At 47.1% G+C, this 22,480-nt stretch overlaps 1 protein-coding gene across 3 annotated transcripts in view; it reads right to left on the reverse strand.

The window, feature by feature from the left end:
• Positions 1 to 22,480, reverse strand: part of Gprk2 (G protein-coupled receptor kinase 2) — a 180,357-nt gene that overhangs the window by 154,543 nt on the left and 3,334 nt on the right. For 2 of the 3 annotated variants that reach the window (XM_068370489.1, XM_068370486.1), the window contains exon 2: positions 792 to 887. In XM_068370489.1, coding sequence (XP_068226590.1) covers positions 792 to 887 — 96 coding nt within the window. The remainder of the gene's footprint in view (positions 1 to 791; positions 888 to 22,480) is intronic. The other variant, XM_068370488.1, reaches the window with a different exon arrangement.

Consider the following 22,480-nt stretch of genomic DNA (forward strand, 5'->3'; position numbering starts at 1 on the left):
GCAAGAAGTTTTGAAAGAGATTTGGGGATGCACGAAGAAGAAGAAAGCACTTTCCTCGCCCCTGAAGGAGCAAGATTGCGCTTCCCCTTCTTCCTGTGCCGCCCAAATTTCTGCCATTGTGAGGCAGGCCACTCCCTAAACTCTGCACAGGGCGAACCCTGCTCGCAGCAATGCCCTCTGCACAAAGGACACAGAGAGTGCAGGTCAGTCTCCAACAAAGACATGAAAGTACCGCACGTGGCACCCTTCCATCCTCGACAGGTTCGCATAATGGCAATCGTAGAGAGAACACACACACCTGAAAACAGAAAGCAAAATCAAAAAGTCCAATGACAGTCAGGGAAAGAGGACAAATCCGATCTCTACCAAGCTAGAAGAAAATGCGACGTACCTCACTGCTGTGAGAGTATATATAGAGGCGGCTGGGTAACCCCCAGCCTACCCGCTGAAGTGATTAGGCAGGGTTGCCACCTCGTAATTAAAGTCTAATGGCTACATTCCAGCTCCACTGAAAGATAATCCACATAAATAACAGAAGGTTTGTTAGTATGGGAATGAACAGCATTATCTGTTACAATGTACTGCTACCAGAGATTTCCTTAGCTTCCCGTGAAGTGTACAGGAATTAATTAAGCCAACTTTATATATCTAGTATGGTAGCATGTATAAATGAATGGAAATGCCAAAAATGGTGTACAGGGGTAATCTCAAAGCTGGTCAAAAATACAGATGTTAAATATTCTTCACTACTTTCATCAAAACTATCAGAGATGCAATAAAAGGGCACTTACCTATTCTGTTTTTCATATCTAGACACTGTGATATATGTGGGAATTGTAATAATTTTCTCCATTTTTTACTCTTGCCTTTATTGCTGTCGGAACCTCCTGAAATCAGAAAATGACCTAAGAAATATCTTGACAACATATGCATTAATATAAAACCAAACTTTTAAAAATAAGCTTGTACGAAAATTCAATGGTCCACATCATACATACTGTATTACACATCTGTAAAATTGACTAAATTTTAAACATGAAAAACTATTTTAAATGTTTAAAAAAAGCATCAAGTGCCAGACTAGTAAAAATGTTGCAAGGCAAACCTCTTGTTCCTTAAAGGGAATTGGAATTAATTGAATGGATGGTCATCAATGAACACAAATAATGTAATAAGTCTACTGTCAGGATTACACATAACTCCTGTATTACCCTTGAAAGTACAGTAGTAAGTAAACAGCTACAGATTTGGCTAAGCATCTTGTCAAACTATTCTCTAAAATTCACAATTAAATAAAATGCTAATCCTATAAAAATCAAAAATTTTAAGTAATTTTTATTTTTCCTAACATACTTACCGAGAATTACTTCCTTAGGAGGGTCCTTGACCTCTCTCAATCTCGACCAAGATTTCCCGCGTTACCCCCCCTATCTCGCTCCAGATAGTTTCTACCCCCGCCGCCAGGATAAGCCCTGCGGCCCGGATTAGGGCAGGTCACTGCTTTCCCGGGTCAGGATGCTCATTAAGTTCGCCGTTTAGCACAACCCGGCAATGGAAGAATGGCACTCGGGGACGGAAGGGAGGGCCATTACCCGGAAGTAATTCTCGGTAAGTATGTTAGGAAAAATAAAAATTACTTAAAATTTTTGATTTGTTCCAACACGAATACTTACCGAGAATTACTTCCTTAGGAGACTTATACTTTAGGAGGCGGGAGAGCCATTCTGCCACTTGGTCTGGCACATGGTGCCTGGAGGGCTACGGAATGCGGGGGTACAGAGAGCGGATAGGGGGTAACAGCGGAAACCTTACGCTTATATTTTAAGGCTTACCTCTTCACATCTTCTCTACTGAGTCTTCTCCTGAAGAAGTAGGGACGAGTCTATTCACTGTTGGGGACGTCTTCCAGCCTGCCGCTACACAGCTTGGAGGGCGGCGATGACTGTCCCAATGGAGAATCCATCCAAAGACTTTCTTGAGTAGTCTTTGAGATAGTGGGCCATGAAGGTCGACTGGTGTGACCAAGTGCCGGCCTGTAGGATCTGCCCCACTGCCATGTTTCTCTCAAAGGCCAAGGAAGTGCTCAGGCCTCTGATGTCATGGGGGCGGGGAGTGCCTGGTACTGCCACCTTGTCTTCTTCATAAGACCTAGTGATGACTTGTCTCAGCCAGAAGGAAATAGTGTTCTTGGACACTTGCTTCTTATTAACGCCTGAAGAGACGAAGAGGTTCTTGGCACCTGGGCGGAGATGAGCCGTCCTTTCCAGGTATTTCCTGATCGTCCTGACTGGGCATAACTTCAGGTCTTCCGTATTGCCTGTCTTGGGGATGGCCGGAATTGAGAAACCTTCAAACCTCGGGTCCCAGACTGCTGGGTTCTGAGTCTTTGCTACAAAGGAGGGTACGAACTTGAAGGATACCTCCCTCCACCCTTTGGAGTGTGCCACGTCGTAGGAGAGACCGTGGATCTCACCTACTCTCTTAGCCGAAGCCAAGGCTAGCAAGAAGACTGTCTTGAGGGTGAGATCTTTGTCCCCGATATCTCTGAGTGGTTCAAAGGGAGGACGACACAACATTTTCAGGACCTTGGCCAGGTCCCATCTGGGCACTCTCCTGGCTTGAGGAGGACAGGATTGTTCGAAACTTCTAATCAGCATCCCTATGTGTCTCGAGGTCCCCAGGTCGATGCCTTTCAGGAGAAAGACTTGGCCTAAGGCTGCTCGTACTCCTTTAATAGCTGGGATTGACATCTCTATTTTATCCCTAAGGTACACGAGAAAGTCAGCTATGTCAGGGACCGAGGCTTTAAGAGATCTTATGTGTTTTGCCGCGCACCACTTCGTAAAGGCGGCCCACTTCGCCTGGTAGACCACGGTAGAAGATTTTCTTAGGTATAGGGACATCCTCTTAGCTGTGGAGGAGGAGTACCCCTCCTTCTTCAGGAGTCGCTCGATAGTCTCCAGGCGTGAAGGCGAAGAGAGAGAGGGTTGTCGTGGAACTTGAGGAAGTGAGGTTGACTCAGTAGATCTGACCTGGGGGGCAGAGGCCATGGCGGGTGGCTTGCCAGGTCCTTCAGATCCGCGAACCACTCTCTCTCCGGCCACCAGGGCGCTACCAAAGTCATCTTTAGGTTTTGGGAGGTTCTTACTCTGTTGAGCACTTGCCTTAGCAGCGTGAAGGGGGGAAAGGCATATACGTCCAGGTTGTCCCACCTGTGCTGGAAGGCGTCTTCTAGGGCTGCTCCTTCGTCTGGTACCGGGGAGCAATAAATCGGTAACTTGGCGTTGAGCTTCGTTGCGAAGAGGTCCATCACCGGGGAGCCCCAGCGTTGAAGGATGAGTCTGGCCACTTCTGGGTGTAGGGACCATTCCGTCCCTACTATCTGACCTATCCTGCTGAGGCCGTCGGCTAGCACGTTCCTTTTCCCGGGGATGAACCTTGCTAGCAGTGTTACCTGGTGCTCGTCCGCCCAATGCAGGATGTTTACGGTGAGGTCGCACAGTTCCTTCGACTTCATGCCACCTTGTTTCTTGATGTAGGCTACCACCGTGGCGTTGTCGCACATTAGGGCCACGGTGTTTCCCTTCAACCGACTTGCAAAGTGCAGACATGCCTTTTGTACTGCTTTTAGCTCCAGGACGTTGATGTGGAGTTGCTTTTCGGTCTCCGACCAGGTCCCGCTTGCTGTTTCCTCCCGCAGGTGGGCTCCCCACCCTAGGCTGGAGGCGTCTGTGAACAGGAGAAACTCGGGGGGGGACAGGACCCGAGGGGCATCCCCTTGAGGGAGTTCGACTGGCATCGCCACCATTTTAAGGCTGCCTTCGTGTCCGGAAGGACCGGAATCGATGTTTTCTGAGAGCCTGTCTGGGACCATAGAGCCTTGAGGTTCCATTGTACGGGTCTGAGCCGTATCTTCCCTTGGGGAACCAGCTTCTCTAATGAGACCAGGTGACCTATCAGCCTCTACCAGTCTTTCGCTTTCCTGGGAAGCCCTGACAGGAACGGCTGAATGATCTTGATGAGGTTCTGTATCCTGTCTTCCGAGGGGAAGGCCTTCCCCTGCACGGTGTCCAACGTCATCCCCAAGTACCCCATTCTGTTGGATGGAGTTAGGTTCGATTTCTCCAGGTTGATAATGATTCCCAGACTCCTGCAGAACCGGAGGAGGTCCTTTCCTTGCTCTTCCAAGAGGGCCTTTGAGCTGGAAAGGAGCAACCAGTCGTCCAGGTATCTGATGAGGCGGATACCTCGTTCGTGAGCCCATACTGAGACTGTCGCGAAGACCCTCGTGAACACTTGAGGGGCCGTCGACAGTCCGAAGCAGAGGGTCCTGAACTGCAGGATCTGGGAGCCCCATTTTACCCAGAGGAACTTCCGACTCGACGGGTGGACCGGAATCTGGAAGTACGCGTCCTTGAGGTCGACCGTCATCATAAAATCTTTCTCCCCCAAGGACATCAGGACGGATTTTGGGGTGTCCATCTTGAAGTCCGTCTTCTTGACGAACTTGTTGAGGGCCGACAGGTCTATCACCGGTCTCCACCCCCCCGTTGCTTTCTCCACCAGGAACAGGCGGCTGTAGAAGCCTGGCCCTGGGAGAAGGACTTCTTCCATGGCTCCCTTCTCCAACATGGAGGAAACTTCTTTTTTGCAGGGTAGCCCTTTTCAATGGGTCCCTGGGAGCTAACCATTCTGTCTGGGTGGCTGGAATAAGAGGGGGTGGATCCGCTATGAAGGGGATCCTGTAGCCTTCTTTCAGGACGGACACCGTTCAAGCATCCGCCCCATGCGTTTTCCATGCTTGCCAATAAGGTCTGAGGCATCCCCCAACCCGAGGCCTGGGCGGGAGTAGGGGGCCTCTCCCTCTACCTTCTCCTAGAGGGGCGGCCTGATCTGCCTCTCTTCGAGGCGGAGTAACCTGACCTGAAGGAGCTGGCAGAAGCTGGAGCTCCCCTGCGGGAGGGCTGTGGAGTTGATGTCCAGGAGGAGACGGGGGCGTCCCTCCTCGAAGAGCTGGGGATAGCCTGAGGGGTCACGGCACTATCCGAGACTGACCTCCTGTAAGGAGGCCTCCTGGAGGATGTTCGTTTGGGGACGTTGGCCTCTCTCCTCTTGGACACCTTCTCCATCAGCACTTCTAGTTCCTTCAACGGAAACAGGGACTCGCCTCCTAGGGGTAGGGTACGAATCACTCGAGCCTCTCTGTCCGGGATTTTTCTTGTCACTTTGGAAAGCACTGTGTCCCGCTTTCGAAGGACCCAGTTGGCCGTCAAGAAGAGTGCCTGATAAGCCATAAACTTGAGGGCTTTCCCCCCGGAGGTGAGAAGGTCCGACAGGAGACCTTGTTGCTCAGGGTCGTCGGGGTCTGTGGAGGCCTGTACATTAACCAACGTGGAGGCCCACCAGTCCAACCATGAGGAGACGTTAACCATATCTCTTGACATCTCCTCCATCATGCCGGCTTCAGAGGGCGAGAAGGACACAGGGGCTGAATAGGCCCTTTCGTCCGAGCCGCCCTGTCCTAGGATGTCCAAGGCTGGGTCCACCCTACAGGGGCCTGGGCGCCGTCCTTCCGGGATATAAACTTTGCCCTGTAGTTTGAGACCCTGGAGGAGTTTGGAGGCACTCTGGGACTTGGGGGCCTCCGCACTGCTGGCCACCAAGTTGTCGATGTATTCTTGTCCCAGTACTAGGTCTGGGGCGAGAGGCAGGGCCAGGGAGGACTTCGGAAGGACGTCACGGTGAGTATATCTCAAGAGGCTCGACCTCCAGGCATTCACCTTAGGCGCCGAGGGTTCCGGAATTCCATGGAGCCTTCTGACGAGGCCTACCACCCTTCTGTAGGCGGAGTCCTCCGACGGGGAAGCCTCGCCTCCGTCGACTGAGGCCTCGGCTTGGCGTAGGGGCGCCGTGCTTGGGCGGTAAACTGGCCGTTCTCTTCTCGGTCCCAGGGAGGACGTCCCACAACCGTAGGGCGCCCCGTACGCGGTTGGGTCTCGCCGTAGGGTGGGGGCCACCGACTCCGGGGGGCCTTTCGACTGCCCCAAGGCTCTGGAAGCGGAGGACACGGTCCCGGTGGGAAGACCCGACCCCGGAAACCGGTCCTTCCTGCTCGACGACCGCCCCAGCTGGGCTGGTTCGGTCGGGCTGTCTTCTCGGAAGCGCGCTTCCCCCCGCTGGGCGGGGTGAACCGGAGGCCTCGAGGACTTGTGCCTAAGAGCGAGGTCCTTCCTGCGTGGCAGGTCGAGCGGTTCTAGGTTGTATGTAGGCAGTGACAACCTAGAGGCTCGTTCACTGGACCGAGAGTCTGGAGAGCGGTGCTTTCTGGACTCTCCTGAGGGGACGTAGACCCATTCGCCGCCGGGAGAGACCTCCCTCATGTACTTACGGGAGTGAGAGCGTGGGCGCTTCCTGTTGTGCCGCGACCTCGACCTGGAGCGGGAACGATCACTATCGGTCCGCTCTCTCTTCCGGTGCCGTTTCTCCCTGCGTTCTCCCCCGGAGGATGAGTCTGCTTCCGAAGAGTCCGAGGGCGCCACGTTCCTCGCGTAACGACTGCCCGAGTGATGCGCGGGGGAGGCTCTTCGCCGTCGATCGTCCGAGACAGGGTGCTGGAGGAAGTCCTCGGGAACTGCTGTAGAGATCGAGGGCACCGAGTCTACTCTGTCCCTGCTAGGAGGCCAGGGACCCAGGGACACGTCCATCCTTAGCGGTGACCTCCCCGGAGTCTTCGGCAATTTCCACCCGAAGGCATCGCTACTCGGGCGACGAACTCTAGCGTGGTTGTCCTCTGGCGGGGGAGAACCCGACGCACCGGCCCACGAGGGCGGGGGGGAGTCTGAAATAGCCACACTGCCCCACACTGGGTCTTCTGAGGAAGCGTGATCCCCTGCCACGTGGCCCGATTCCCCCGAAGCACTAGCGGTCCTTCCGTTCTCTCCAGAGGGGCCAGCCCTTGGTTCCTCCCTCACACTGGGTTCACTGGGGAGAACACTATGGCTAACAATAACACTGGGGGCTTGTTGCCCACTCCTCTGCGAAGGAGACGGAGAGGCCGAGGCTTCGTCGGACCGATCACTGACCGACTGTAAAGAGGACACGCCACTCACTTTCTTGGGGGAACGCTTCGACGACTTCTTTTTCTTGGTACTATACCGTACCCACTGAATGCCGTCCCAACTCACGCACTCGGGACACGTGTCCGAGGAGGAACAAACTTTACCCCTGCACGTGGAACAAGGGAATGAGGGTCCACTTCTGGCTTAGAGAGGAAAGCCCCACACGACTTTCCTGCTCTAGGACCAGGACAACGACGCACATGCTCCATCGTTCGCACACGAAGGGCCAACACTAACGAGTTACAGGAACACTGGATATACGCAAGGGGAACGTACTGAGAACACTTTGCGAAAACGCACTATCGCAGAAAAAACACAAGTCCCCACACTGGAAACACGTGGGATCACAACGCGCCAAAGGATCGAGAGTTAAGCGAGAGGGTGAGATGTTTCACATCTCACGACCAAGAACTTAATGAGCATCCTGACCCGGGAAAGCAGCGACCTGCCCTAATCCGGGCCGCAGGGCTTATCCTGGCGGCGGGGGTAGAAACTATCTGGAGCGAGATAGGGGGGGTAACGCGGGAAATCTTGGTCGAGATTGAGAGAGGTCAAGGACCCTCCTAAGGAAGTAATTCTCGGTAAGTATTCGTGTTGGAACAACAAGGAATTTAACAACATCGTCATCAAGTTTTCAATCTTGCCAAATGCTAATTGGGACAAGATGCAAGAAATAATCATACGGCCTTAGATATTCACTTAAATCTACCCTATATAGACCTGATGTAGACCTCAATCAAATAGTGTTTTTTTTTTTTTTTTCAAGTAATTTTTACTAGATATGAATTTTTTAATCTTGGTAAAAAAAATAAACCCTATGAATTACAGGAAAAAAATATGAAACAAAAATTGAAAAAAAGGGCTCTATTTTATTGTTTTATAATGTCTTTCTAAGTTATATACTAAATTTCAATGCTACTGCATATCTTTAAAACTAAGAGAAAAGATAGAATTTGAAGGTACTGTAAATAAGTTTTCCTTTGTATCTTTACAAAGACAATACAGTATTAATATCCTAATATGTTATTTTTTTATATTAATATCAGGTTATTTTTTGGATATTAATAAATCAAAACAATGTTATCTATCATAACTTGATCATAAATGAAGACCCCTTAGCTCAATATCTTGCTTCTTTAGGCTCCTGGTCAGGCGAGACAGTCGCTCCTTCATCCTTCACTAACTATGCTAATATTGCCGATACTACCCACTTCTGAACTCTTATTTGAGCCAATTTTCTTCTTTTTTATGTTAGTGAGATTTTGAAATTGTCTTTTTCTCTTTGGCATGATGAAAATCTTGCCGAAACCAAGAAAAACAGACGTAAAAGCGAGCGAATGTCAGAGGTCAAACTAATCAAACATGTACTCTCCATGAAGTTTGCGTTAGCTCTGAAGGCCGAAGGGTATAATACTTCATCTTGTGACTCACGGAATCTATACAGATACCATTTCTCACAATTTTTCTTTATATCAAAATGTAATAATTATCAAATATTACGATAACAAGAAATACTGTACTGCTATTTCTTTTAGAGATCAATGTTTTTGGTTTATTGAGTTACTTTTGCTAATTACCCTGTAACTATGAGAGTGAGAGGAATTTTGACAAAATATTTTGTAAACGCATTCTCTATTGCCATCCGAAGCTCAGTGAATTTTTTCAGTATTTTGTGTTTTTCGTCGTATACCCTCATATATTAGCACACCAGCCGGGCCCTTTAACTGTATATTATAAAATATGTGCAAAAAGACTGATAATTTACAAGCACTGTATCTTACAACTTTTTAAAAACATTAAAGTAATTGTTATGAAAAAATTCCCTTCAATTACTGTCCTTAGTATCATTGAAAGAGCCACAACTCTTCATAATTTCCAAACGCAAAAGGTATTTAGGGGGGAGGTTGAGGAAGGAGAAATTCCCAATTAGGTATGGATTGAATTGTATTTATAAATTTGAGCTAAATAGCCTCATGCTGGGGCTATCATGCCATTCAGTGTCCAAATGATAGAAGAGGTTACACAGCATAACAAAAGAAAGGATGCAAGAATGTAGGTTAAGTAAAGGAATTTAACTAAGGGGCAAAGGAATAGCAGAAAGTCCATCAAGTAATACCTACAGTGCACCACTTGAGCTGCACTTATAGGACTATCCCCATGTACAGGTCCAACATAGTATGAGGTAGCTGCATAGGATAAGTTGGTGAACACCTCTGTCACACTTAGGCCATATACAGGAGTAATTTGCATACCTGGGAAGGTATTACACTACAACTTTCATTAGGATAGGTCAAGAAGTATCCCTGTAAATATAACTGTTATACCGTACCACATTTTCAAGATTTCTATCCTGAGCTTTTCCTTCTAGGTAGTAGGTTGGCCAGGGCACCAGCCGCGCATTGAGATACTACAGCGAGAGTTATATTGTCATTTGACTGGCCACACAGTACATTAGATCCTTCTCTCTGGTCACAGTTCATTTTCTCTTTGCCCACACACCAAATAGTCTGGCCTATTCTTTACATATTCTCCTCTGTCCTCATACACCTGACAACACTGAGATTACCATACAATTCTTTTCCACCAAAAGGGGTTACTGCACAGTAATTGTCCAGCGGTCACTTTCATTTTGGTAAGGATAGAAGAGACTCTTTAGCTATGGTAAGCAGCTCTTCTAAGAGAATGACACTCCAAAATCAAATCATTGTTCTCTAGTCTTGGTTAGTGCCATAACCTCTGTACCGGTCTTCCACTGTCTTGGGTTAGAGTTCTCATGCTTGAGGGTACACTCGGGCACACTATTCTATCTTATTTCTCTTCCTATTGTTTTGTTAAAGTTTTTATATGAGATATTTATTATAATGTTGTTACTCTTCTAAAAAATATCTTATTTTTCCTTATTTCCTTTCCTTACTGGGCTATTTTCCCTGTTGGAGCCCCTGGGCTTTTAGCATCCTGCTTTTCCAACTAGGATTGTAGCTTAGCAAGTAATAATAATAATAATAATAATAATAATTATAATAATAGTACTGTAATTATTAGTGATTACACACACATTTTTATTCAACAGTGTCTCTTGAGGTTTTACCATAAATTACCATTCTTACATACAGTATACTATTTGCTTGGTTTTTGTTCCACACACCTGAAAACTTAAGTTCCTTAACTGTTCAATACAGATATGTGGGAATAACAAAATCATACCGCTTAGCTTATTCAATAATGTAGCAGTCACAAATGCACAAATCACTAGACAAGCAGTTAGAAAAATATGACAAATTTGAAAGTAATTTGCATTTTTCCTGACAATACAAACCTGAAGCTATTTATAAGGATTATACTTTCAGAAAACCTGGAAGACTAGCCATAAGACTTCTAGTGAGATGTAAGTACCCTACAGCCAGTTAAGAGGTGGTAGGGGGGGATAGCCGGATATTCCGCTCACACATACTAATGTTGTCTTGTCACTTTTGATTGCAGGCAGGACTTATCGGGGGAGAGTTGATGGCAGAACAATCTGTATAAACAGCTTCAGGTTTTTATCATTAGGAAAAATACAAAGTACTGTACTTTCAAATTTGTCATTTGTTCCGACACTAAATACAAACCACTCCACTGTTTATAGGGATGACTCGCCCATAAGGAGGGTGGAAGTCCAAACCACCTGGCTTGGTATTTGGACTGAGGTTTTCCCACACGTGGTCCGTACGTAACAGGGAAAACTCTGACACCTCGCTAAATTCCATGCAATGTGCGGTTAGGGGGCCATCCATGTGTGATACTAACTATGCGACTAGTCTAGGTAAGAATTCTCAGACAGAAATCTTCAGAACCAACCATAGACGTTACCCAATCCCACCTCGTCAGGGGGTACATGGATGCAACAAGTATTATTATACTAAGCTACACTAGAGAAAGGGTTTTACCTGTAGATAGGTGAGGCTAGCTTGCAGAGGACTGTTTCCCAAGAGAGGAAGGGATGAAAGAAAGAAAGAGCCAGTCATTCATAACATTCACCCAAGACTAATCTCAGGTAACCTTTGCCTTCTACCATCTGCTACTTGTCCATCAATGAGCCTAAAGTATTCAAACCACTTGTTATGCAGCCATCACAGGGTCAATGGAGAACATCTCCATGTTCCTGTGGGTCACATCTTGCAGGTAGTGGGCAGTAAAGGTAGTTTGACACTTTCACACACACACTTGTAAGACCTGAGTCACAAAATAGTTCCTCCTGAATGCTCTGGATGTGCTAATGCCCTTAACGTCATAAGCTCTGGGTCGTCTTGATAGAGAAAAATCGGGATTCAGTGCACAGAACAAGCAGAAATGGTATTTTTTGTGATCCTCCTTTTGACAGTCCCTATGATGACAATAAGTGCTGAAACTCAAGGACAATCTGCTAGTTCTTTTGAGATAGTACCTCAAACTCTTCACTGGGCAAAGTACCAGTTGATTTGGATCAACAGTTACATTACAAAGACTAAATCCAGAAGGGCCCGAATATAGGATCTGTTACTCCTGGATTTTGAGTCATGGCGATAAACACAGGGACGAAGCTGAGTGTTACCTCCCCATATCCTGAAAGGGCAACATCATAGGAAAGATCATGAAGTTCACAGACTCTCTTGGCCGAGGCCAAAGCAAGCAGGAAAACAGTATTTAAGTGAGGTGGCGATCTGTTGCCTGGTGTAATGGTTTGTAAGGAGGACCCTTCAAGGATGGAAGAACGCAAACCGCACTCCATAGAGAAGGTCTACCTTAAAACTGGGGGCAGGTAAGCTCAAAACTACGTGTGAGGAGGGACAACTCTAACGAGGAACTCAGTTGTTGTTTGAATAGTGGCATTGAGGGGAGAGATATCCCTTCCACAACACCAACCACACAAGACAGTCCACTTGGCCTGGTAGATTGATGCTGAAGATCTTCGCAGGTATCCAGACACCCTCTCCACAACTTGTTGCAAAAAGCCTCTCTGAGAGAAAAGGTGCTGGATAGTCTCCAGGCGTGGAGAGGCAGCGAAACTACGGCTTTGTGAAACTTTTTCACAAGTGACTGTGAATAGATTGTCATAGAGGGAGTTCTCTAGGGATCTCCGTCAGGAGTTGCAGAAGGTCCGGGAACCATTCTACGTGATGCCATAGCGGAGCTATGAGGGTCACTGAGAGGTTCTTGTTGAGTACCCTTCTCATCAGTCAAAACAGGGGAAAGGCATACACATCAATGTTTTCCGACTGGTATTGAAATGCATCTTGTCAGAGAGCCTGTGGATCAGGGACTGGGAAGCAGTAGAGCGGGAGCCAGAAGTTCAGGGACGTCGCGAGCAGGTCCACAGTTGGGGAGCTCCACATAGTCAAGACTTTATTGGCTACTAGATGATTCAAAGACCACTATCCGAATCGCTCTGCTCAGATTGTCCATGAACACATTCCGCTTGCCTGGAATGAAGCGGGCTGACAGGGACACCAAGTTTTCTTCTGCCCATACTAGCTTCTCCACTGCTAGATGGCATATGGGCTCCGAAAATGTACAGCCCCGTTTGTTTACGTAAGCCAATACCATAGTGTTGTCACTCATCAACACCACAGAAGGACCCACCAGGAACTGCAGGAACTGTTGGAGGGCTAGATAGGCTGCCCTCATCTCTAGGAGATTTATGCGCTGGTACCTATCGGACTCGCACCAGAACCCAGAGGCCACGTGGTGCAGCATGTGGGGCCTCCACCCTTCTTCTGATGCATCTGAATAGAGCATCAATTCCATCTTCTGATGCATCTGAATAAAGAATCAATTCCGGGGAAGGTACGAGAAGGCTGAACCCCCTGTAGAGGTTCTTGTCAGCCAACAACCACATTAGGTCCGTCTGCTGCTTGGGCCCCATAAGGGTCAACATATCCAGGAAGTCACTGTGTTGATTCCACCTGGATTTTAGCCGCCACTGAAGAAATCGAATTCTGAGGCTGCAGTTGAGCACGAGACGGCCCAGGGATGATGAGCTCCCAGTCCAACAATGGTTGGGCTGGGAGCTCTTCTTGAATGATGAAGGATCTTGGCACCTTCCTCAGTCTCTGTACCTTGTTGCCTGATGAAAAGACTTTTTGGAAGTTTGTGTCAATGATCATACAAAGGTATACCAGTCATTAAGAGGGAAGCAGGGATAACTTCTTGAGATTCACCACGATCCCCAGATCATGGCAAAAAGCGAGGAGCCTGTCTCTGTGCTGAAGAAGAGTTGCCACCAAGTCTGCTAGGATCAGCCAATCGTCAAGGTATCTCAGGAGACAGATGCCAATCCTGTGAACCCAAGATGACACTAGGGCAAACACTCTCGTAAAGACTCGAGGAACTATGGAAAGACCGAAGCACAGCACCTTGAACCAGTATTGTTTGTTGTCCTGTATGATCCTTAGATACTTCCTTGAAGACGGATGGACTGGGATTTGGAAGTATGCATCCTTGAGATACACTGTGCAATTGAAGTCCTGTGGTCTTGCTGCTTGTCTGACCGTGTCTGCAGTCTCCATGCTGAATGGAGTTTGCAAAACTAACTTGTTCAGAGCTGAGAGGTCGATGACGGGCCTCCAGATGCATTTTGCACAAGAAAGTCTACTGAAGAGGCCTGGGGACCCATCCCAGACCTCTTGGAGAGCATCCTTCCCCAATGGTCTGGACTTTGAGCTCCCTTGCAGATCCTTTCACATAGGAGCTTGATGGAACTGGATTTCGAGTCAATGGAGGGAGATATAGAATGAACAGGATGCAATACCCTAAACCAGTAACAGAGATTATCCAGGGATTGGTTTCGTGATGCAACCACCTCTGCCAGTGGCGTTGAAAGCATTTCTCCGCTGGTGGGCAAGCGGGAGGATCACTCGTCATAGCAGGTGAGGCCTCTGCACCCTCTTCCTCCACGGATCGACATGGAGGCCTTCAGAACTTGGGCAGGAAAGGGTTTCTTGGACACTTTTCTTGAGGATCCTGATGTCTTACATGTCAGTGGTTTGGTGGTCTGTGGCTGCTGCTTCTGAGGAGGAGCTGTACCATAAGACCAAGATGTCGTGGACCTATGGAGTAGGGAGTCCTGATTGGACTTCCTCCATCAATCAGTCACCCGCTCGATTTATTTCGACCTGAAAAGTGAAAAGCCATCTAGTGTAGAGTTCCTGAGCCTAGTCTCTTCCCCTTGGGGAACTTGTCAATGGAACCTCTCGATTACCGATTCCCTTTACTAGAATAAGACGTTTGTCCACAGGTTGACCATCTGATGGGCGAGAAACTCGTTGGTCCGGGTACCCAACAAAAAGAACATTTCCATCGACTTCCTCGTAGAATCCTTAGACCAATCCTCGGTTCTAACCAGGTGTCCCACTGATCATAGCCACAAAGAGGGCTGCATGCCATACTTTGCAACCTTTTCCATGTTTAGGACCTCAGATGCGGAGAAAGTGGCCAAGAGCCAGGAAAGTCTCCCAAAAGAGACTAGCCTCGAAAGTACCTCTATAGATGGATCTAGAGGCAAAGCCAGAAGTGGCACGTCGGAATCCTCATAATACTTCCTCTGCTGAATAAATGGTGGTGGAAGAGGTTTCGAGGACAGGCCAGCATGTAGAGAGCTGGAAGAGCCGGGGATCAGGGCAAACACCTTCTTCCTGGCATCCATCAATGCATTTGACCAGAAAAAGGTAGCACTGGCCCTGGGAGGTTGTTGGGTATTATAAACATGGTCAAGGACGGTGTCCTTGCCCTCTTGAGGACCCGTCGTAGGGTCAGCCAAACCACTGATGGCCCTCATACAGGCCAAGACCTGCCAAAAGTACTCTGACTGCCTCTGCTCTGCTTCCGCGTACCTAGGGCTGGCGGCCCTTAGGAGATAGTCCTCCTTTTTGTACTCCTAGTCCTAATACACCCACAAGTTCTCACACGTAAGAACCCAGGGTGGGTCGAGGTCGTCAAATGTTGAGGCTAAAAGAACATCGCTTGCTGACGACTCTGATTGATTAATTGATTGATTTGAGGTTTTCTGGCATCCTGACATCTACGGTCATTGACCCTGATATCGTTTATTATAAATAAAAAAAAATATAAAAGAATATTCAATTAAAACTATAAAAGCAAAAATATAATTTCAAAAGTTGAAATCTTTCAGAAGAACTGCTTCAGAAATAGAGCTACAAATAAACTAGCATAGTAGGACACATCATGTCCCAGAATCTTGGCAAGGATGAACCTGCCATCCTCACCTCAAGCCTCAAACAGATATCTATTTCTTTCACTACTATATGTGGGGCATTTGGTCAACAAATGCCTCACTGTTAATGGTACCAAAAAGTCATCACAATATGGTCGATGTTAGTCAGCCAGCAAAAACTCACGTGTCATCCGTGTGTGACCTATGCAGAGATGACAAAGATTAGTCTCCCACTTTTGGAGCATCCTGTTATACCTCCACGGGGATATAACATTACTTGTTTCTTTTATCTTATTTTCAAGTAAACTATTCCAATGCTGTTGCTAATTATTGTAAATGAAACTCTAACTGTAGGTAAAAAAATCATTATTGGGAATGGGATACCTTCTTGGTAGCAACTCAGCTGCAACATTCTTTGCCAGTGAATCTGCCTTATTTCCAGATACACCTATGTGTGCCACAACCCAGCAAAATCGAACTGTTATACCTTTCATACCAATAATTAAAAGCCACTCTAAAATCTTTAAAACTAAAGGATTATTGGAATTGAAAATTTTTAAAGTTTGTAGGGAACTTCTTCAATCACTAAATATGGTAAAATTGCCCTCTGACAACCCTAATGCTACCAGGGATATATGTACCACGAGACCTCTCCTGAAGCTGTTGTGCCGTTCTGGCCCTGGTGTTTTTAGGGAGTGTCTTAGAATCCTTACTTTCCCTCCGGGAGGGAAGGAATTCCTTCAAGAGTGATTGTCTGGAAGCTTCCTTCCGTCTAGACGAGACTTCTCTTCAAGAAGCTGCCATAGGTTGTTCCATCTCCTTGGAGATGGGATGTATCTCTGGAGGGACCACCTTCATCAGTGATGGATGAAAGCTGGAAGGGCTTGAGCCCCGCCTTGTACGGGGGGGGGGGGGGGGGGGGGGTTGTCTTCCAAAGGAGGAGTTGGTTTCCCCAGTTTCCTCTTCTGAGTAACAGTCATCTGGACCTGAGGGAAGAGCTGTTAGATATGAAACGCCACTCCGCTAGCTCCTCACATCCTCTTGATGAGAGAGAGGATCATCTGAAGAACGAGGACCTTGGAAGAGGTCGGTACAGGGAGACTTTGCCTGGAGTCTGCAGGAGGAGAGGAAGAACTAGAGGAGACCGATTTCTCCAATATGAAACCATGATGCTTCTTTCCCGAAGGCAGGAAGGCCGGGGGTCTCGCTGGATAGCTGAAATGGAGATCGCCTAATAAGAGATCATGGCTTCGGCACCTGAAAGAAAGGGGAGTGAGGTTGCTTACCTTGAACAATCGGCACTGGCATGGCCTCTCACTCTGATTTGGAAGAACGAGATGGGAGGACTGGCAGCAGAAGAGATCTGGACCCTAATGAACTCCTTTTGGATAGCTGGGAAAGGTACCAGGTGGTCGATATTCGCTTAAACTCCCCCATCATCCTCTCTCGGATGGTGGCGATCACTGGGAGCAGGAGAAAGGTCACACGCTGGAGAAGGAAGGTCATGCGTGGAGCCTGGATCTGGGCAAGCATGCTTCATGACCAAGGGCTGTGCTACTTATCAAAGGTCTAGAAGGCTTATCGATGTGTCACGGCAAACGGTCAAGCAAAGGCAGATGGTCGCGTGTTGACCATGGATGACGTGTTGATGGCAAGTAACATGGCGAACTCTCTTAGGCAGAAGGCAGATCCTCGTCCCTATGGCGATCACGAGCTGGAAGGCGATAGCAAACAGGCAAGTAGACTCTAAAAGACGTCAGTTGTTCACCAGCTGGCGAGTGGGGATCATGAATTGGAGTAATGATCACGCGTTAGAGAGTGACAATCACGAGTGGGACAAGGGATTGGTGAACAAGATGATCGTCAGTTCTTGGTATCGTTGTAGTAGCGCCTCCTGACGAGCGGAGAAGGAGAACGTCTGGAAGGGCGGTGAGGACTGTGTTCCCTCGATGAGGTAGAGTAATGATCCCTATGGCAGCGAGGGCTCCTGTCGTAAATAGCAGGCCAGCGAAGAGATGCGCTGGACTCATCGACAGCAAAGGTCCTCAGTAGGGGAGTCAAGTTACGAAGAGTGGGACGTCTGAGGAGATGTGGGGCGACATCTGGAAGGTCTCTGCAGCAGAGAACCAACAGAGAAGGGCCTCAATCGAGGGTGAGAGAGGAGACTACCTAAAGCAGCAGGAACATGCCTCGGACGTTGCCCCCCCACCCCCCGCGGGCTGAGCATACTCAAAAGGGGGAAGAGCACAGACTTCAACGGTGGCGAAAGAAGAACATTATTGCCGTTGTAGGAACTTCTACCTCTGAAGAGGTTGGAGTCTGTTTCTTCTCGGCACCCAGTTGCAAGAGCTCCATCAAAACCTCCCTTGAAGGTAGACTGGCCACACCCAGCTTAGGCCAAACCTGCAAAAAATCAAAATAAGAAAAGGTTCCCCGCGGGGGAAGGGGTGGCGTTGCTTCTCTAGGGGAAACAGCACTGTCCCTTGAACCCCGGAGTTGCCCTGGTGTTAACTGGTAAACACTCCTGTTCAACCATTCCCCAAAAGAGACAGATCATGCAGGAGCTTCGGGAAGAGATCAGGGGGTCAAGGAAGAAGTCCAATGTTTCTTCAACTTCAAGGAAGACCCCAAAGGCAAAGAATCTCTCTTAACACATCTTGCGCCAATGCCCAAATCTCTCCCACTAGAGGATTCAAAGACCATTCTGAGTCATCAATTTGATTGCAAGGATTCAAGATTGTCTGCAATCACCTAGTTTTCCTTGGATGAAACATGTCGACAGGGTTACAGAATTGTCCTTTGACCATGAGTGCATGTTCACCGCCAAATGGCACAGTTTGAAAAATAACAACCCTGCTTGTTGATATGGGACCGTTTGACTACTTAATGTCCACAGACCTGAAGTGGAGTTATTTATAATGTGAGTTCCCCTCCTTTCTCAAAGACGAATCTTAAAAAAGGATAAGTTCTACGGGAAGAACCTGTAGGAGGAGCCTTCCAACAGGTTCTTCTCTTGCAACCACCAGGACAAGTCCTCTCGTACTTCCTGTATCACTTTGACCATTACATCTAGAGGGTTGGACCTGACTACAGCTAGACTTCACAGTCCATTGCATGAAACAAAGGTGTAACCTCCCATATGAGACCAGATGTTCCAGGGAAGACAGATACCAAATTAGTCTCTGCCAGTTCTTTACTGAGGGTTTCCTGGGTCCAGAAGGGTGTTATGACCTTTTTCAACCTTTGTAACCTGTCCTGTGATAGGAACATTTTTCCTTGGGATGTGCTACACTGTACTCATCCCCAAGTAAACAAAGTTCTGTGGGGTAAGAACAGACTTCTTGAGATTTAATCAGATCCCCAGATCCCAACAAAACTCTAAAAAGTCCCTGTGGAGTAGAATCTGGGACCCTGACTGCGTAAGCAACAGCCAATTGTAGGGGTATCAGAGAAATCTTATTTCCATCCCATGAGCCCAGGTGAAACCAGTGTGAACACTCATGAATACTTTAGAAACTGTGGAAAGGCTAAAACAGAGACTCCCAAAACTAGAATTTTCTCATTCCCAGGACCAGCCAAAGGTACTTCCTTGAGTTTCAGTGAACAGGAATTTGGAAATACTGAATGCATCCTTTAAGCTTATGGACAGCAAGAAGTCTTATTGCTTGGAGGACGATGTTGGGGGTCTCTGTCTTGAAGCTTGTTTGCAGAACAAGGTCGTTCAGATGGGACAGGTTAATGACTGGTCTCCAACCTCATGAAAGCTTTTGTACCAGGAACAGGTTACTGTAGAATCCAGGAGATGAGTTGTCGATCTCCTCAATAACTTTCTTGTCTAACCACTGTTTGACCTCACAAATAAGCAGGTTTTGGATGGATCCTCTTGATCATAATGAGCGGCTCATCAGCACGAGAGTGAGAAGAGAGAGATAGAGGGAGTAGGTAAACCCTCCACCATCCAAGGTTCTGCACCGTGAAATTGCCCCCTCATCCACCAACTCAACAGGCATCCCCCGACAGGTGGTGATATGGGGGAATTGCCTACCTCTCCCTCACTTGCCTTGATACCTTTGGCAAAAGGACTGGTTCTGTTCAGTAGATCTAAATTCAAAATGGTCATTATTAGCACCTGCTTCTCACTCATAGGTGGCTGCCTTTGGGACCAATTCCTTGCTTTAGTAAGCAATGTCAGAGGCTGTTTGATGATGGCAATTCTCCTAAAGAATGAAGCTCGACTCTCCTACTCCTACTTTGCTACTACTACATCCATATGTCTGAACTTGCTGACCACTGCACCAACTCGTTTTAGCACCCAATTACTCCACTGGTACGCAGACTAGTGGACCAAATCATTCCACCCCCTTTAAACCTTAAAAGACGAATTCCTTGTATATTCCGAGATACTGCAAAATATGAGAGCATACCAAACCACTGGTCTAACCAAGAGAAAGCCTATAAAATTGACATTGCTGCTGCCTCCATGAGGCTGAGAAAACACAATTTTTATGCAAGCCTTTCTGCTGACATCCCAGGGATCAGGGTCACTACCTCAGGGTCTACAGAAAGAAGGGAAGGATGGGCTCCCTCTGTCACGTAGAATTTCCCGTTTCGAAAAAAACAGGAGGAATCAAGTTTGAGGAACAAACAGGTCGCAGGGAATCTTTGGTTGCAAAGACTTCCACTTCCAGTTTCAGAATAGTTTTCACCATCTGACAAGGTCAAGGCGTTGTTTTAAGGTGTGTGCCTTTCTGAAGAAGGAGTCAATGAATGTCAGCATTCCATAGAAGGGGGCTTTCAGAGCATCAATTAAGTTGTTCAATTTCCTGATACAGTAAGTCCTAAGACCCTCAGGAAAGAAGACTCCTCCTCAGGTCAGTAGAGGTAGACTCTTAAAGTTCTCACCTTGACAAAACCCTGTTGGTCGGCAACATGGGAAGTCTCGACGGGCTAGGGGGTAACAATCTTGCCCTATTTGGAGATGTCTGATCGTGAGACTCTACAAAGTCTCTTGCAGATGACGCCCGATTATTTTTCTTTTTTGAAGCGACATCCTTTTTTCTTCCTGACTTTCTCCCCACCTGGAAAAGGGATGGAAATAAGGGGAGATGATGTTAGGAGAGAGGGGGTTCCATCTCATCTAGGGACTCTGGATCCGGACAGAACTGTAATATCACTTGTGTTGATTTGGATCCGGACATAATTGTAATATCACTTGTGTTGATTTTTACCCTCTTCGATACACAATTTCTGTATTATTATTATTATTACTTGCTAAGCTACAACCCTAGTTGGAAAAGCAGGATGCTAAAAGCACAGGGGCTCCAACAGAGAAAATAGCTCAGTAAGGAAAGGAACCAAGGAAAAATAAAATATCTTAAGAGCAGTAACACACTAAAATAAATATTTTCTATATAAACTATAAAAACTTGAACAAAACTAGAGAAAGAGAAATTAGATAGAATAGTGTGCCCGTATGTACCCTCAAGCAAGAGAAATCTAACGCAAGACAGTGAAAGACCATGGTACAGGGCTATGGCACTACCCAAGGATAGAGAACAATGGTTTGATTTTGGAGTATCCTTATCCTACAAGAGCTGCTCAACATAGCTAAAAGTCTCTCTTCTACCCTTGCCAAGAGGAAAGTAGCCACTGAACAATTAAAGTGCAGTAGTTAACCCCTTGGGTGAAGAAGAATTGTTTGGTAATCTCATTGTTGTCAGGTGTATGAGGAAAGAGGAGAATCTATAAAGAATAGGCCAGACTATTCGGTGTATGTGTAGGCAAAGGGAAAGTGAACCGTAACCAGAGAGAAGGATCCAATGTAGTAACATCTGGCCAGTCAAAGGACCCCATAACTCTCTAATGGTAGTATCTCAACGGGTGGCTACTGCCCTGGACAACCTCCTACCTTAAGAGACCCTATATTTACCCCTAAACTTCAGGAGCTCCAACCTAGGTTCAGTAGGGCATGCAGTCCTTCACAGGAATGAAAAGCAACTCTGATGAGCATTTAAGATCTTAAGGGTGTGAAACTAATTTTGTCTCATTCAGAGAAATGACGACCAACTCCGATGAGCACCTATGTTGACGCTCTATCTTATGATCCATAAAAATCCTTGGAAAAGGGGGAAAAGGAACTGGCCATTCACTCAATAGAGCCGCTCACCTTTGGGCCTTTCTCTCATAGAGAATCTTGGGAAGCATGTCCTCTAAAGGCCTTCTCTTCTTAACTCTTCCTATTCCTTGAGGAGGAGTCTGCTCTTGAGGGGTTCACACTCTGTAGTGGCGCACTGCCACTAGATGGCTCATTTGGTAATAACACTCTTTAACCTTGCATGCCACTGGGATATTCATAATTACAGTAGAATTCTTGAAACAGAAGCCCAAAGAGATACAGGGGTGCTCTCGCTAGCTTAGAAGTTAAACCAGTACGCTCAACAGGGTTTTAGTACTAAAAAAACTGCTTACAGCACTCCAAGAAGAGAGGAGTAGGCAGAGAACTCAGAAACAAACTCAAAACAAAGTATTTGTCAAAGGAGTAAATGCTCATTGGAGGCAAAAAGGGCGATGGCACACCAGGGCACTTCTCATCTGAAACTCAGAGAACTTCAGCTGGAACAAGCTCAATGGCCAGGATTTCTAAAACTGAAGACTAGGGTTCTTTTGCAAGGGGAGGCCTCCCGGTTCCTCTAAGAGAAGCAGGGGGACTTACCTCCTTGGGAGCTTGCCCTTCAATCAAATAATTGTCGGTCTTCTTCAGTATGCCTTTCATAGAGTTAACTCAAGAAGGGCCGAAGTGACAAGCTTCGGTAGTCATTAGTAGGGATCTCGCACACTTTACTGACCTCGAGGATGAACCCAAAGGAAAACGATCACGTTTAGATTTCTTCTTCCTCCTACTCCGAGATCTAGCCCACTAGGAGGACAAAGACAACCATTCCCTGTACACATCACAAGGGAAGTCTGGTGTGCAGCGCTGCCTTCTAAATGTCGGACGCAAAGTGAGGTTCAACCTCAGCCTTACAGTGTTGATCAGACACCCCTGAACACGTGCAATCTGCTAAGTTCCTTCACACTCATAATAACAAGAGAAAAATTGAAAAAAGTAGAAAAACTTTCAGGTTGAAAAGCGTTGAGAATACTTCTCTACAGCTCGACGGCCTGAATCAAAATG

This window comes from Palaemon carinicauda, chromosome 3 (genome assembly GCF_036898095.1).
Source record: "Palaemon carinicauda isolate YSFRI2023 chromosome 3, ASM3689809v2, whole genome shotgun sequence".
NCBI lineage: Eukaryota > Metazoa > Arthropoda > Malacostraca > Decapoda > Palaemonidae > Palaemon > Palaemon carinicauda.